This window comes from Coenobita brevimanus, chromosome 75, assembly GCF_032717465.1.
Source record: "Coenobita brevimanus isolate Jiangsu-jjx chromosome 75, ASM3271746v2, whole genome shotgun sequence".
Lineage (NCBI taxonomy): Eukaryota > Metazoa > Arthropoda > Malacostraca > Decapoda > Coenobitidae > Coenobita > Coenobita brevimanus.
In genome coordinates, this window is record NC_137028.1 from 18,178,906 (window position 1) to 18,194,335 (window position 15,430).

General features: G+C 43.5%; 1 protein-coding gene across 1 annotated transcript in view; it reads left to right on the forward strand.

Moving 5' to 3' along the window:
- LOC145408080 (uncharacterized) overlaps positions 1-15,430 on the forward strand; it is a 71,772-nt gene that overhangs the window by 21,067 nt on the left and 35,275 nt on the right. The window contains 2 exon segments of the mRNA XM_080278888.1: positions 2,879-3,068; positions 7,069-7,184. Of these exon segments, the coding sequence (XP_080135014.1) occupies positions 2,879-3,068; positions 7,069-7,184 (306 nt within the window).

The window sequence follows — 15,430 nt, forward strand, 5'->3', positions numbered from 1 at the left end:
ACACACACACACACACACACACACACACACACACACACACACAGCATGATGGTAACAGTTTTAAAATGAAGAGAGTGTTTTCATTCCCTATCTTCTCATTCGCCATTAATTCCTTCATCCAGAACACGTCTACTTCTATTCCAGTGTGTATATCTATCTATGTATCTATCTATATGTCTGTGCATATAGGTAGATAGATAGGTAAGTAAACAGATATACAGTACATCCATATATAATTACACACTCATTTATATATAAGACGACTCATCGGTACAGAGGTGGCCTGCAGTCCCAACGGACCCAGGTTCAAATCCCCACTGGGACAGGGTACAGTTTAAGGATTTGAATTTCATGTAAAGCAGACTTTACTGATCTACCAGAAGACCCGCCGACATGTCGTAAAAATACCCCCGTTAATACCAGTACACCAGTCCTGTATGTGACAGCCCTAGCATGTATTCAATATGGACGGTGGGTGTTAGCGCCGAAGTGGTGACATATACTGGTGTATGGTATGTAGGAGGACTGCTGGGCCTTGGGAGCAGACTGTGAAGCCTATGCCCTGAGCCGGACACATAAAAAAAAAAAAAAAAAAAGTTTATCTCTTTATATATGTATGTTATTGTTTATTTATCCATGCAATAACCCGAAGTTCACTCCTGTGGTCTGATATCACCGCCACCTGCATAAAGGGGAAAGCATTACCACACAGCGGACCCTCACACCGCCTTACATAAAAATACACATGAGTATAGACCCTTCCTTGCCCTCTCACGCTCCCTTCACGCCTCGCTCTCTCTGTCTCTCCTAATCCTTTACTTCCTTCCACTGTTTCTCACCTCATTCCTCTTGCCCTTCCTCCCCTTCTTCTCAAGCTTCCTTCTTCCTCATATTCTCCCCTCCTGTCTTACTTTCCTCCTTCCCTACTTTGTCATACTCTCTCGTTTTCTCTTCATTTTCCATCCCTCCTTTAGTCTTCCATTTCCCTTTTCATTATCTCCTTTCACTTCTTTCCAGGTATTCTTTATTTCTCGTTCTCTTGTTTCCACCTCTCTTTTTCCCTGCGATCCTTCCTTACTATCCTACTTTTTGCTTTATCATCTTCCATCTCCTCTTTATTTTTCTATAACCCTCTTCCTTTGATATCGTTCCCTTCTCGTCATCTCTTCTCTTTATTTCCCTTTCTCTGTCCAGCTCCCTTTCTCTTTTCTTCCTCTCTTATATTTGCTCTCTTTTCTTCCTTATTTCGCCAGTCTCTTTCTAAGTCCATTCATTCCGATGATGTATTTTTTAGTTTATTTCTTACTAACTTTGGACGATTTTATTCAGCTAGAGAGAGAGAGAGAGAGAGAGAGAGAGGGGGGGGGGCCGTAAAGGGGTTCATGGAGACTGTTAATAACCCAATCACTACAGAGAGATTCTCCAATGTTAACAGAATTGTCTAGAGGCAGCAAGAAAACAAATTGTGAAATTGTAAGCAGGTAACTCACTCTCTCTCTCTCTCTCTCTCTCTCTCTCTCTCTCTCTCATCTTCCTTCGCTTCATATCTTCCTTCTATCATCCACACTTTCATCTTCACCTCGTCTTCTCCCCAGATCACTTAATCTCTTCCTCAGTTCCATGACCCTCACCCTTCTCTTCTCTCTCTCTCCCTCTCTCATAGATGTACGATACAGACATTCATATAGACGTTTCTCTTGTTTCTTCCCTTCCTTTCTCTCTCATAGATCTCTCTCCTTTTCTTTCTCCCATCCCCTTCTTCTCGTCTCTTCTTATCACTTTTCTTTCCTTTTTGCTCCTTCCCTCTTCCCTATCTTCCTTCTCCCTTCCCTTCCTTAATTTGTGATCTTACTCCTGCTTCTTTCTTTCCCTCTCCCTCTCCTTATTTTAAATTCTTCCCTCTCCCATACGAGTATTTTCTCTTTCTCCTCTCTCACATCGTCCCTCTCTTCCTATTCTCTTCCTTCTTCCTTCCCTCTCCTAGTTCATATTTTCTTCCCTTTCGTATTTCGCTCACTTCCCTCTCACATGTATTTCTTCTTGCCCCTCCCCTCTTCTCCTGTTTTCTCTCTCTTCCCTCTCCACAGTACATAATCTCTCTTCCCTCTCGCATCTTTCCCTCTTCTCTCTCTCTCTCTCTCTCTCTCTCTTCCCCTATCTTCCTTCTATCTTTTTCCTTCTCCCCTCTCATCCATCTATCCTGTCCTCCCTCTGCATTCGCTTCCCTCTTCCTTCCTTTCCCCTTCCAAATCTCTTTTTTCTTCCCTCTCCCCTCTCTTCCCTCACCATAGTTCGTGCTCTTCCTCTTACCTCATCCCTGATTATTTTTAGTCTCCCTCAGGCTACATTATACTCTCTCTCTCTCTCTCTCTCTCTCTCTCTCTAACAAATCCAGCATTCTCAAATTAACAATTCCAAAACCTCGTACGTCTTTGTCCCTTCCTATCTCTCCCAGTGACCTCGCTGTCTCTCCCTCTCACCACTTCCTCTACTCTCCATCTCACAATAGTCTCTCTCTGTCTCACCCTTTTCCTTACTCTCCTTCTTACAATTACTTCTCCCCGTCTCTCACCCTTTCCTCTACTCTCCCTGTCTCCCATCCCTTTCTCTACACTCCCTCTGACAATTATCTCTCCCTGTCTCTCACCCCTTCCTCTACACTCCCTGTCTCTCACCTCTGTCTCTACACTCCATCTCACAATTATCTCTCCCTGTCTCTCACCCTTTTCTCTACTCTCCCTGTCTCTCACCCCTTTCTCTACACTCCCTCTGACAATTATCTCCCTATCTCTCACCCTTTCCTCTACTCTCCCTGTCTCTTATCCCTTCCAGTACACTCCCTCTCACAATAATATCTCCCTGTCTCTCACCCCCACAGGTCCAAAATCTCCTTCAGCTCTTCAGCATCCCCCAGGTGGGCTACTCGGCGACCTCGCGTGACCTCAGCGACAAATCCCGCTTCTCCTACTTCATGAGAGTCGTGCCGTCGGATTACTATCAGGCCCAGGTCATGATTGATATCGTCAGGCACTACAACTGGACCTACGTATCAGCCGTACACACGCATGGTAAGGGAGTGTGTGTGTGTGTGTGTGTGTGTGTGTGTGTGTGTGTGTGTGTGTGTGAGAGAGAGAGAGAGAGAGAGAGAGAGAGAGAGAGAGTCATGATTGGTGTCGTCAGGCACTACAGCTGGACCTACGTATTGTCTGACACGCATGGTAGGGTGGGGGGGGAGGGAACATACATACATCCATTCATGCATACATACATACATACACTGACTGATTAATTTATTGATTGATAATTGCATGAACAGGCAGACAGGCAAACAGAACGACAGACAGGAGGCAGGCAGATAGATAGATAGATAGATATACAGACAGACAGACAGACAGAGATTGCAACACACTTTCAAGACGTGCGGCCTGGGGGGAAGTGTTCACGGGGCAGGTAAAACGTTGCTTGTCTAAATTTTCCTGGAGAGAGAGAGAGAGAGAGAGAGAGAGAGAGAGAGAGAGAGAGAGAGAGAGAGAGAGAGAGAGAGAGAGAGAGATTCTTTTTAACTAGAGAAGCGTTTGTCCTAAGCTGAATATTGTCTGCCACTGAGTACCAAAAAAAAAAATAATAATAATAATTGATCTGAAAGCGTAAGTTGAGATTATTTCTGCATCCATCATCCATTTTTTTTTTTTTCAGGAGTGCAGGGGTCCAGGGCTAGGCTATTTTGTCCTGACATTTAAAGTGAGGGTGCCCAGCCTCAATCGCCCCTTAGTTGCATTATGTGGGCACTAAATTCCAACACTTCTCGTGTGTAAACGTTTGTGGGCCTCATCCGAAAACAGCGTCACAACCTACTAGACCGCCAAATGTACAATTACCACCCAGCGTAGTAAATATTTTCATGGAATACAGGAAACCATTTAGCTTGTCATTTAGCGCAGAATCACCTGCAGGTAGAACTACATCGAGTGAGTGGATGATCTGTGCTCTCACCTACCGTCCTAATACCTTTAATTTGAGGACGTCCCCCTTAAGCTAAGCAAAACCATCTGGCGGCAAGGACGACAACAGACATCATCGTACTGAAAGGGATCACTTGAAAAATGGTGAAGGGTTAGTCTGGGTGAAGGGGAGGGGAGGACGGCTCAAGGAAGAGGAAGTGGAGGGGAAAGATGTCAAATAAAAGGAGGATTGGGTGAGAGGCAGCAATAAAAGGGCCAGTACAATGGAGGGTGAGCCTGAGGGAGGGGAACGAGACGGTGTGAGGGAACGGCAGGAATGCTGGCAGTGCACAACGAGGGGAAAGAGAGAGAGAGAGAGAGAGAGAGAGAGAGAGAGAGAGAGAGAGAGAGAGAGAGAGAGACAGACAGACAGACAGAGACAGAGACAGAGACAGACAGACAGATAGACAAAGACAGAGAGAGACAGACAGAGACAGAAATACAGACGGAGACAGACAGACAAAGACAGAGACATAAACAGACAAAGAAACAGAAACAGACAAACAGACAGAATAGAACCAGATAAATGTTCATGCACACCACCACCGCCTGTCTAGCCCAGTGTCCTCGAATATCTAACTGAATGGATATTGACTGGCATTTTTTTTTAGATCAGAGGAGGAATCAAAGGCCAGAAGACTGCAAAAATCGCTCAAAAATCCATCCTTCATATATGGTCAAACAAGAGATGGCCGTTCATATCCAGTTCCTGACACACTGCGTAAATCTGGAGGTCATAGGAAGGGGGAAAGATAGGTAGAGGAAGACTGTTGGTTACACAGAAAAGAATGAACCAAAGACTGAGTACTTAAAGGTGTTTCCCCTTCCCGAGTGAAGTAAACAACAGAAAGACAAAAAAAAGATACGTTCATTCTGAGATGTCTGAACACGTGTGGCACCATGATGATGATGATGATGATGATGATGATGATAATGATAACAAGAAGAAGAAGAAGAACACCACCATCACCACCACCAACAACAAAAACAAGATTCGCTTATGTAAAGTTGAGAGAGAGAGAGAGAGAGAGAGAGAGAGAGAGAGAGAGAGAGAGAGAGAGAGAGAGAGAGAGACAGACAGACAGACAGACAGAGGCCCGCTGAATCATTATCATAAAAGCATTCATAATTTACCCAATGCTCATAATTCCTCAACGCTCCAATATCGGCCGCCAGTACCATATACACTGCCTGCGTTATCACTTTTCATATCGATGGTTCGGAGCTGGGTTTATCTCGCTTGTTTTTTCCCCTCTTTTGGTTTCATTTTTTTTTTTTTCTGTGGATATATGTCTGTTTGTTTACCTGTCCATCTTTCTGTCTATTTCTCTCTCTCTCTCACTCTCTCTCTCTCTCTCTCTCTCTCTCTCTCTCTCGAACTACCTATCTGTCTCTGTTTATTTAACTACCTATCTCTATCTCTGTACATCTATTCCTCTCTCTGTCTCTCCTGTCTAACAATCTATCTATCAGCCTATCTCTAGTACACACATTCCTTTCTGCTTTCCCCCACCTATGCTACGACGTCCAATAGGACTTCAGGTATAGTCCCAATATCTTCATTCACTTTTATTCACTGCAAGATAGGTTAGGTGTATAATATTCTTCATTAACCCCTTCACTACTAGAGGTTTCTCCTGAGCTAAGTAAGATTGTCTGGAGGTAGCAAGAATGAAATAAAAATGACGTCCTTAGGGTGAAGGGGTTAAAGGGGGCAGGCATGTTGTGTGTGTTATTTGTCTGGCTGAGAGAGAAAGAGAGAGAAAGAGAGAGAGAGAGACGTGAAAAGTAATAGGAGGGGCTTTCGGCTGCACTGATAGATATATAACAGGTAGGCAGGCAGGTAGGTAGATGAGTAGGTAGGTAGACAGGTAGACAGACAGACAGATACACTGGTAGATAGGTAAGAAGACAGACAGATAGACAGAAACAGAAACAAACAGAAAAAGGGACGGAACGAGAGAGCGTTTGTGTTTAATCTGAGTGTACGAGAATGTAAATGTGTTGTGCCGCTGAACTACACAACGTCAACACATACCTGTATAACTTTATTATTTTGTATGCGTTTGTATCCACTTTATTTGTTAACAGGTGTGATTTAGAATCTACACTGTTATTACCTTCCGTGGGGGTGTGAGGGGGTACTGTTTTGTGTGTGTGTGTGTGTGTGTGTGTGTGTGTGTGTGTGTGTGTGTGTGTGTGTGTATCCCTGTACACTTATCATCTCTCTATTTCCTAGTGTAGTTGTCTTTGTCGGTGCATAAAAGCACCAGTAACAGGATTTCTTTAGAGCATCCCTATCATTGTTTTATCCCTGTGTCCCTGACTATGCTTCTCTTTACCTCCCTACGTCTGTTCCTATATCTGTCTCTGAATACTATGCCTTCTTTTCCTGTCTTTCTTTACAGTATGTATCTCTATCTCTATGACCATGTGCAAACAATAATTTTTTTCTCGTGCACCTTCATCTTTCAATCTTCACCCTAAAAAAGTTGGTATATAGTGCATTCCCGTGTCAGCCCTGTGTATGCCTGTGTCAGCCCTGTGTATGCCTGTGTCAGCCTTGAGAATGCCTGTGTCAGTCTTGTGTATGCCTGTGTCAGCCCAGTGTATGCTAGTGTCATCTTTGTGTACGTGTATGCCTGTGTCAGCCTCGTTCCCCTAATAGCGGCCCTATACGGCGGTGATGGGGCTGGGATGGCCACTCTGAGGGTTTAGGGCCCCACGTGAGACAGCCTCCACTTATCTTCTTCTCTCTGATGACTGGTGCTGGAGAGAGATGCCTTCAAGTGGTGATACTGATATGAACGGGCGGTGGAGCTACCCGGTTATACAAACATTCTTCAGTCCCCTTCCTAACAAAAGGATGGTAGACTGCAGAAAGGCAGCTGTGGCCTGTAGTTCACCGGACTCACGTTCACATGAGCCTGGGATTACAATCACGACCACAAAAACAACAACAACTACTCTTACTACCACCTCTCTACTGTATAATTCTGCAACCCTCTGTATGCTGTCTGCCTCTCTGCATAGCCACATCTGAGACTAACCTGCATATAATTGACAGGGAACTACGGGCAGAGCGGTATGGCAGCCTTCAGGGAGCTAGCCGAGCAGAATAACATATGCATCGCCAAGGAGGATTTTGTACTGAGCAACGCAGAGGATGAGAGCTTCGATAATGTAAGTGTGAGGGGGGAAGGGAGATAGATAGACAGATAGAGAGATAAACAGACAGACAGATAGATGAAGAGGTGAAGTAAGCGAGGGGGATCTATTATCATAAATCATCCTGTGGTGGAGTAGTGCCCCACCCCGTAAAAAGAACTAACTAAACATGCGAATAAAGTGCCTCGGACCAGGACGGACCATACTTTGACGACTAAGGAACGGACAAAGGACATTCTGAGGGTGGGGACATGGGATGTGAGAGGAGTGAATGATGAAGTGAAAGAGCGAGAGACTGTTCAGGTGCTTGAGGATGCAAGAGTGGATATATGTGGACTGACTGAAACTTAATGGCAAGGTGAAAGGGTCAGAGAATGAGAATATGGTTTAGGAATATGTGCCGGAGTTAATGAGAATGAGAGAACAAGAGAGGGAGTATGTCTGATGATAGGCAAGAAGTGGAAGGAGAAGATAAGAGAGTATTGGAACAGTGGGTGCAAGAATTGTATGGATGAGGATGAAAGTAGGTATACAAGCGTGGGCGATTGTATGTGTGTATGAGCCAACAGAAGACCGAGTGGCAAGAGTGAAAGATGAGTTTTGGGCAAGTGTAGAAGCATGTATGGACAAGTTTGAGAGATGCGAGAGATTTTGATTGGAGACATGAATGGCAAAGTGGGGAATGTGCGAGTGGATGGAGTGGGAATAGTAATAGCAGATGTTCCCTAGGCAGTCTGGCCGAACAGCCCCGAGTCCCTTAGGAAAGCCATGGCCAAGACTGGGCTTTTCCACAGAGCTCTCAAAGAGTGTATGTTGTGTTGTTGGCATGGGTGATTGTGTGCAATGCAGTCTTCCATAATGTGCTTAATAGTATGGGGTGCTGTGTTACATCCTGGACAGGCATCAGCAACGGAGTCATCCAGCCTCTTCTGGTAGCTTAAGAGGGCTGGATGGTGCCCATATCTCAGTCTGGCCAGGTGGACCCTGTCCTCGCGAGGGAGATTGGATTCAAAAGGGTGGATGTCAGGAGGCCGTGCATGCAGCTGTGTGTTGTCTTTAAGTGACTGAATGGAATGTCCAGTGTTTTGAGTGTGGATATGCTTCTGGAAGCTGGTCTGAGGTGGGCGAGGGGGGAGAGATGACAGTATTTGTGTATGATATCGTGTGCTGGGTGTTGTTTTGATGTTCCTTGGTGTGGTTGGATGTGCTGCCATGTAATGTAGTGGATGTTGTGGGTTTGTGGAGGCTACAGCAAGAAACTGGGTGCCTCTCATATCTAGGTGATCCTTGACTTTGAGGACTTTGGTTTCTTGATGTAGGTGGTCTGTGGGTGTAGTAGCTGTGCAGCCTGTGATCATTTTTAGGGCCTTGTTCTGTATGGTATGTAGAGTGTTGTTGTATTACCGTAAATTTTTATACCAACCCCAATATGATGCTGGGAATTAGTCACCAGTATAATGCTCGGAATTTTAGAGATTATGGAAAATGGGTAGCGTGATCTTATTAGAGAATTTTAGGCTTTACGAGAAATGAGGTAGTGTGATCTTATTCGAAAGGGCGTGAGTAGTTAGATATTAGCACACCTTGCGGGCCACTCAACCTCGTCTGTACCACTCCTTGGAGGATAGTAAAATTCAAACTCAAAATGACTTAACCTAAGATTTACTAAGTATTAAGAACTGAGATACAGATTACTCTTCTAACTGGGAGTGATACCAAACAAAATATAATGATTTATATCAACAGAAATATGAACCTTCTTAAATTGAATATTCAAGAATACTGTTACACTGCTCAGAAATGATTCTTCACGAACTAAATAAATTTTCAATAATGAGGATTTACAGTATAACTCAAGAAATATGTATCTTTACACACTAGATTAATATTCCAAGAATACTGATACACATGAATATAATCCCGTGGTCTCTGACGGACTCGTCGGGAAGAAACTTAAAGATTATCACCAAAGAACATTCGCTAAGACTAAGTGCACAAAAACTGAAAATTCTTATATCTTATATAAACTAGTCAATAATCAAAAGGACCAGTAATCACATGGACCGTAATCAAATGGACAAATGGACCAGCCGATATTTACTTTGATTCCATGAACTAAAGAGGGGGGGGGGGTGATTTAGTGTATTAGAGGTTAAGCCGCGGCTAGAACGCCCGAATCCTTGGGATGCGAGCCACGGTCCTCCATAACTCTCGTCTGTGAACGATATGGAGAGGAACAGCGATCTGATTAATTCAGTACAAGAGGGATGAGGGAAAATATTACCACTCTAACGCACGAACGTATATGATAACTTAATATATGAGGGAGAACGAGGGGAGGGGGGGAGATGAGAGTTCGGCACAAACCTGTGAACGATGGAGAGAGTTACAGCGATCCGGCGGTTGACTTTTTTTTCTTCTTTTTTTTTATCGACCGTTGGGGCCGAAGCCCCTGGTCATTAAGGCAAATATATATATATATATATATATATATATATATATATATACCTAGGCTGCTTCCCCCAAGGAAAGGGAGGTAGCCGAGACAGGACGACACACTCCCCATTTACTCATCCATTCAAACACATTCATTCGCATCTTAGCCCCAAAGGGGAGAACGGACAGATCCTCACCGAACCACACCACACAAGGGTCAACTGCGCAATGCAATCAGTGACATCCGCAGCAGGGCCCGACAGCAGAACTGGTTTACCCCTGCCACATCATAACAGACCCATCCCCTTACCCGCACCTGACCTGAGTAGCTGATCAGACCAAATGCGGAAGAATATCCCCTCAGGGCTGCGTCATCACTTGTTCATTCACAATTTCTCTCCATTTATTTCTGTCACGCACAGCCACTCTTCCTTGCTCAACAGACATCCCTCTCGCATCCAGCGCTCTCTTCACACCGTCCATCCATCCTATTCGTGGTCTTCCTCTCAGCCTTACACCTCTCACATCAGATCTAGTTATCTTTTTCACCAATCGCTCATTATCCATTCTCTCCATATGCCCAAACCATCGCAACACCCTCTGCTCAACTCCACCAGCCATCTCCCGAACAACTCCAATTCTCCTTCGCACTTCATCATATCGCACCCAATCCATACGCGTCACTCCACACATACTCCTCAGACACCTCATCTCCATTACATTCAAACTTTTCCTCTCTGCTACACCCATATTCCATGTTCCAGCCCCATATAACGCAGTCGGTACCACAACACCCTCATACAGCCTTCTCTTTACATCCATTCTAAGCGAACGACATTTAAACACTTTTTTCATTCTTCCCAGCACCTTTCCTACTTCATTTATTCTAAACTTCACTTCTGCATCTATTCTTCCATCCACAGCAACATGTGACCCTAGATATTTAATACAATCTACCTCCTCAAGCAACTCGCCATTCAAAACTATATTCATCCCCCCACCATCTATCAACCTCGTACACTTCATCACTTTACTCTTATTCTCATTTACTTTCAATTTCCTCCTTTCACACACCCTTCCAAACTCCTCTACCAACTGTCTCAGTACACTTCATCACTTTACTCTTATTCTCATTTACTTTCAATTTCCTCCTTTCACACACCCTTCCAAACTCCTCTACCAACTGTCTCAATCTCTCCTCTGAATCAGTCACCAGTGCAGTATCATCTGCAAACAGCAGCTGCTTCAGATTTCACTCTCCACATACCTAAGCAGATATACAGATATATATACAAACATATAGATAGATAGATAGATAGATATAGATATAGATATAGATATACATTCATACACATACATCAATAAATATGCAGTATACATACACACGTTCATACACACATACACACGTGTATATATATATATATATATATATATATATATATATATATATATATATATATATATATATATATATATATATAATTATTTATTTTATTTCTTTATAATTTGATTTGTATTTTTATTTTTTTGTCATTTTATGTTTTTTTTAACCTTTCATTATCTAATAGGAAAAAAAATGCCTACAACCTAAAGTCCCTAAAACTAATAACCTAACAGACAAATCGCTAACCTATACTAAATCCTAAAAAGACAAATAGCTAAACATACAGTAATGAGAAAAATAAAAATACCTCCACCAAGAGAACACCATCGACCGCAGATATGTAATGCCTATCTACATTACATACCTGCACTCATCACCTGGTGACTGTCAGTTGAGGCACAACCTAATATAGGGAACATCAATATATGAAAGGGAACCAGATGAGTCAGGAACATTTCCATATACGTCAGCTGTCGGCCCTAATTAGAATAACTTAAGCAAGATGTTATAATATATTTACATAATATGTACAAAAAGTGAAGGACCTCTCCCAACAGACCACCATCGACTGCAAGTGCCCAATACCGTTCTATATTGCACACTTGCACTCATCAGCTGGTGACTGTCAGTCGAGGAACGGGGTTTAATGTAGGGGACATCTATATTAGAAATAGAACAATAGGAGGAGGAACTATTTCAAATATGTCAACAGTCAACCCTAATTAATAGTACAATATATATACATATTTACAGTTCATAAAAATCATAACCATACAGTAAAAAAGTCACATCACTCTGATCAGTCCGGTCTCTCTCAAGAAAGCCATCAATTTATCAGTCATGACAAGTCCCCATCACCCAGGATGGTGGAAAGGGTGAAGGGGACGTCTGCTGCTCCGCAGTAATTTATAAGTGAAGCACGTTCACGAATAAATCGCCGACAGCACAGGACGATATGACTAATAGATAACACCGCATCACAGATGTCACAGTGCGGTGGGAATCGTCTTTCCATGTAAGGTTTCATGTGCGTAAGCATGGTGGCATTAAGCCGTAAGCGAGCCAACACTTTTTCTTCAAGGCGACTGTTACGGTTGGCAGTGTTCCAGTCGCCCAGGTACGGCTTACACATTCGAATATTTAGTCTGGTCCACTGACCTTGCCAGAGAAGATTTATTGATATCTTTCCGAGAGAGAGACTCGACCGTAGATCACGGGGAACGTCCAAGTCTCCTCGAGCTCTACAGCCGACTTTGCAAGTAAGTCAGCCTTCTCATTGCCGTAGATACGACACTGACCAGGCACCCAGATCAGCGTGAATGACTTGTTGCATGAATGCAACTTATTAACGATGCTGCCCTGGATCTCGTGAGAGTCCGTAGTACAAGATGCAGTTGCCTGAAGGGCTGATTTTGAATTCGAAAATATGACAAATGAGTCATGCCTAGAATTGAGAGCATATTCAATGGCTTTGTCAATAGCAAAAAGTTCGGAGGTAAACACAGATGTATGAGTCGGCAACCGATACCTTAGGGCAAATTCAGTCGACCACACACTTGCAATCACACATTCACTCGACTTGGAGCCGTCGGTGTACAGGTGGTGGGACCCCAAGTGACGAACGATGATATTACGAAGCAAGTGGTGGACCTCCGCCTCCGGCGCCTTGGCCTTTGGTGCTGGGAGCCATGTTACATCAACGGTAAAGCCGGGTGGCTCCCAAGGAGCTATATTTTTAATCACCAACTTGCCAAAGTCACTGGGGTCCACACCAAGCACCTGAGTCAGTAAGTGGAGGGAAACGGCAAGTGGCCGACGCACCCACTGCAGAAGATGGTGGTATTGACACAAGGGGGTACAGGCCACATTGCCGATATTACTTTTCCTACATGTTCTTAGTCCACAGGACAAAGCCAGGTGGTCACGGCGAATACGGAGGGGAGGCACATTCGCCTCCACTTCCATAAGAGCTACATGGGTACACCGGACAGCTCCAAGACACATTCGCAAACATTTATTCTGCAACACATCCAATCCTCTCAGCGTGGCATCAGATGCCAAGCCATACACCTGTGCCCCATAGTCTAGCTTCGAACAAATGAGGGACTTATACATCATTAATAAAGATTTTCTGTCGGCACCCCATGTAGTACCCGCTAGGTACCTGGGGACATTTACTGGTTTATCACAACAAGCAAGCAAATTATTAACATGAATTTTGGAGTTCAAACGACTATCAAAATGTATTCCCAAAAACCTTACAGAATTTTGAAAAGGTACCGCCTGATTATCCAAAGTTAAGCACAAATTAAGTACGTTACTATTAGCGAAGACTACAGCAGCACACTTAGGGACAGAAAACTTAAATCCCCACTGCAAGGCCCATTGATGGACAGAATCAAGGGCTGCTTGAATCCGCCCAGCCGAAATTTGTGCATTTTGGGAAAAGTGCCATATTGCTCAATCGTCAGCGTAAAGCGAGTATTTTAAATTCCCTGGGATAGGAGCTGATGACAGAATATCATTGATCATAATATTAAATTAAGTGGGACTAAGCACACTTCCCTGCGGCACCCCGTTTTCCTGGATAAATATATCCGATGTTACGTTACGGGGCAATTTGACAGAGAAAGTCCTGTCCCTTAAGAAATTTGAAATAGAAATAGGCAAATTTCCTCTTTAACCACAAGCATAGAGCTTCATCAGTATATCGTGTCGCCATGTCATGTCATAGGCTTTATGGATGTCCAAGAACACCCCTATCATGAATTCTTTATTTGCAAACGCCTCTGCAATACAATGCTCCAAATTCATTAATGATCTAGTGAACTTCTGTGTTTATGGAAGCCACATTCTTGATCTTTTAACAAATTGTTCGACTCTAAAACGAAAAGAAGCTTATTATTAACCATACGTTCCATAACCTTACATAGACAAGAAGTCAACACAATAGGATGAAATGAAGTGGGATTCATAAGACGACCAGCCTCTCTGGGTATCAGTATGACGTGCGCAAAGTGCCATGAGTTTGGGAACGTTCGAGACGCCCAAATCTCATTGTACAATGCTAACATCTTAACCAGGTTGTCCTGATTAAGATGCTGGATCATACCGTACGTGATAGTGTCTAGTTCAGGGCTGGTGTCTTTACAGGATTTAAGGGCATGGAGCAGTTCATCTAGCGTAAACTGTCGGTTGTACAGGGAGTCTACGTCTTTTGCGGCAAAGTCTATCATCTGTAGCTCAGCCGTGTGTTTATGATGTTGAAAACGGGGATCATAATTGGCTGAGCTACTTACATGAGAAAAACTTCTGGCGAGGATGTTAGCAACCTCCAAGGGATCGTCATAGATGGTGTTGTTCACCTGCAGGGTGGTAACAGAGATATTTGGGCGTTTATTATTTAATATTTTAATAGTGGACCAGACTTTAGTGAGTGGAGTTGATCGATTCACCGTGGACACAAAGGACCGCCAGGACTCACGTTTCACCTTTCTTATTATTCTCCTTGCCTCAGCCTGTGCTTGTTTGTATGCAATAAAATTTTCCTCAGTAGGCTGACTATCAAAAATCCTGTATCTCCTACTGCGTTTCCTTAATGCTTGTCAGCAATCCAGCGTCCACCAATGTGCTCTATGTTCTGCATGAACTGTAGAAGTCATAGGAATAGCAGCTTCACCTGTGTGTATTATGAAATTAGTTACATTTTCAACCTTAACATCTATGGTCTCCCCAGATACATCTAAATTGGCTATCCTTGAGAAGGATCCCCAACCTGCTTTCTTATAGTTAAATTTTGGGGGTAGGGGGTCCAAAACAATGTCGCATGTATAAGAAAGACAGCTGGGTAAATGATCACTTCCCAAGGAGTCGTCATAGGGGTCCCACGAGAAATCTTGATGTATACCAGGCGAGGCCAGAGATAAGTCAAGAGCCAAAAAATTACCAGTACGATCATCTACACGAGTCGCACTACCATCGTTCAGAAGACAGAGGTTGGACTAAAGTATTAGGTCGGCTACTTGCTCACCAAGACCATCGATCCTCAAGCTACCCCATTGATAGTGATGGGCGTTAAAGTCACCCAACACTAACTTATTCCCAGGAAGATGTTCAAATAGTGAATTTAAAGCATCACTATCAGTGAGGCCATTTGGAGGACAGTACAGAGAGCAAATAGACAGATATATGTTATTAAATTTTACTCTGCATGCGACAGCTTCCAGAGTAGAATTTAGAATCACTTCCGTATGTGGGTGTGATTTGTGTGTGTATATGGCAACTCCGTGACCTTCATATCTTCTATACGAGTGGTAGTGTTTGAACTCTGAAGGATCAGGATGATCCTCCAGGTGCGTCTCCTGTAAACAAACAACGTCTGGCCTGTGTATTGAAAGCAAGATTGCTATATTTTGTAATTTATTCCCAACACCTCTACAAT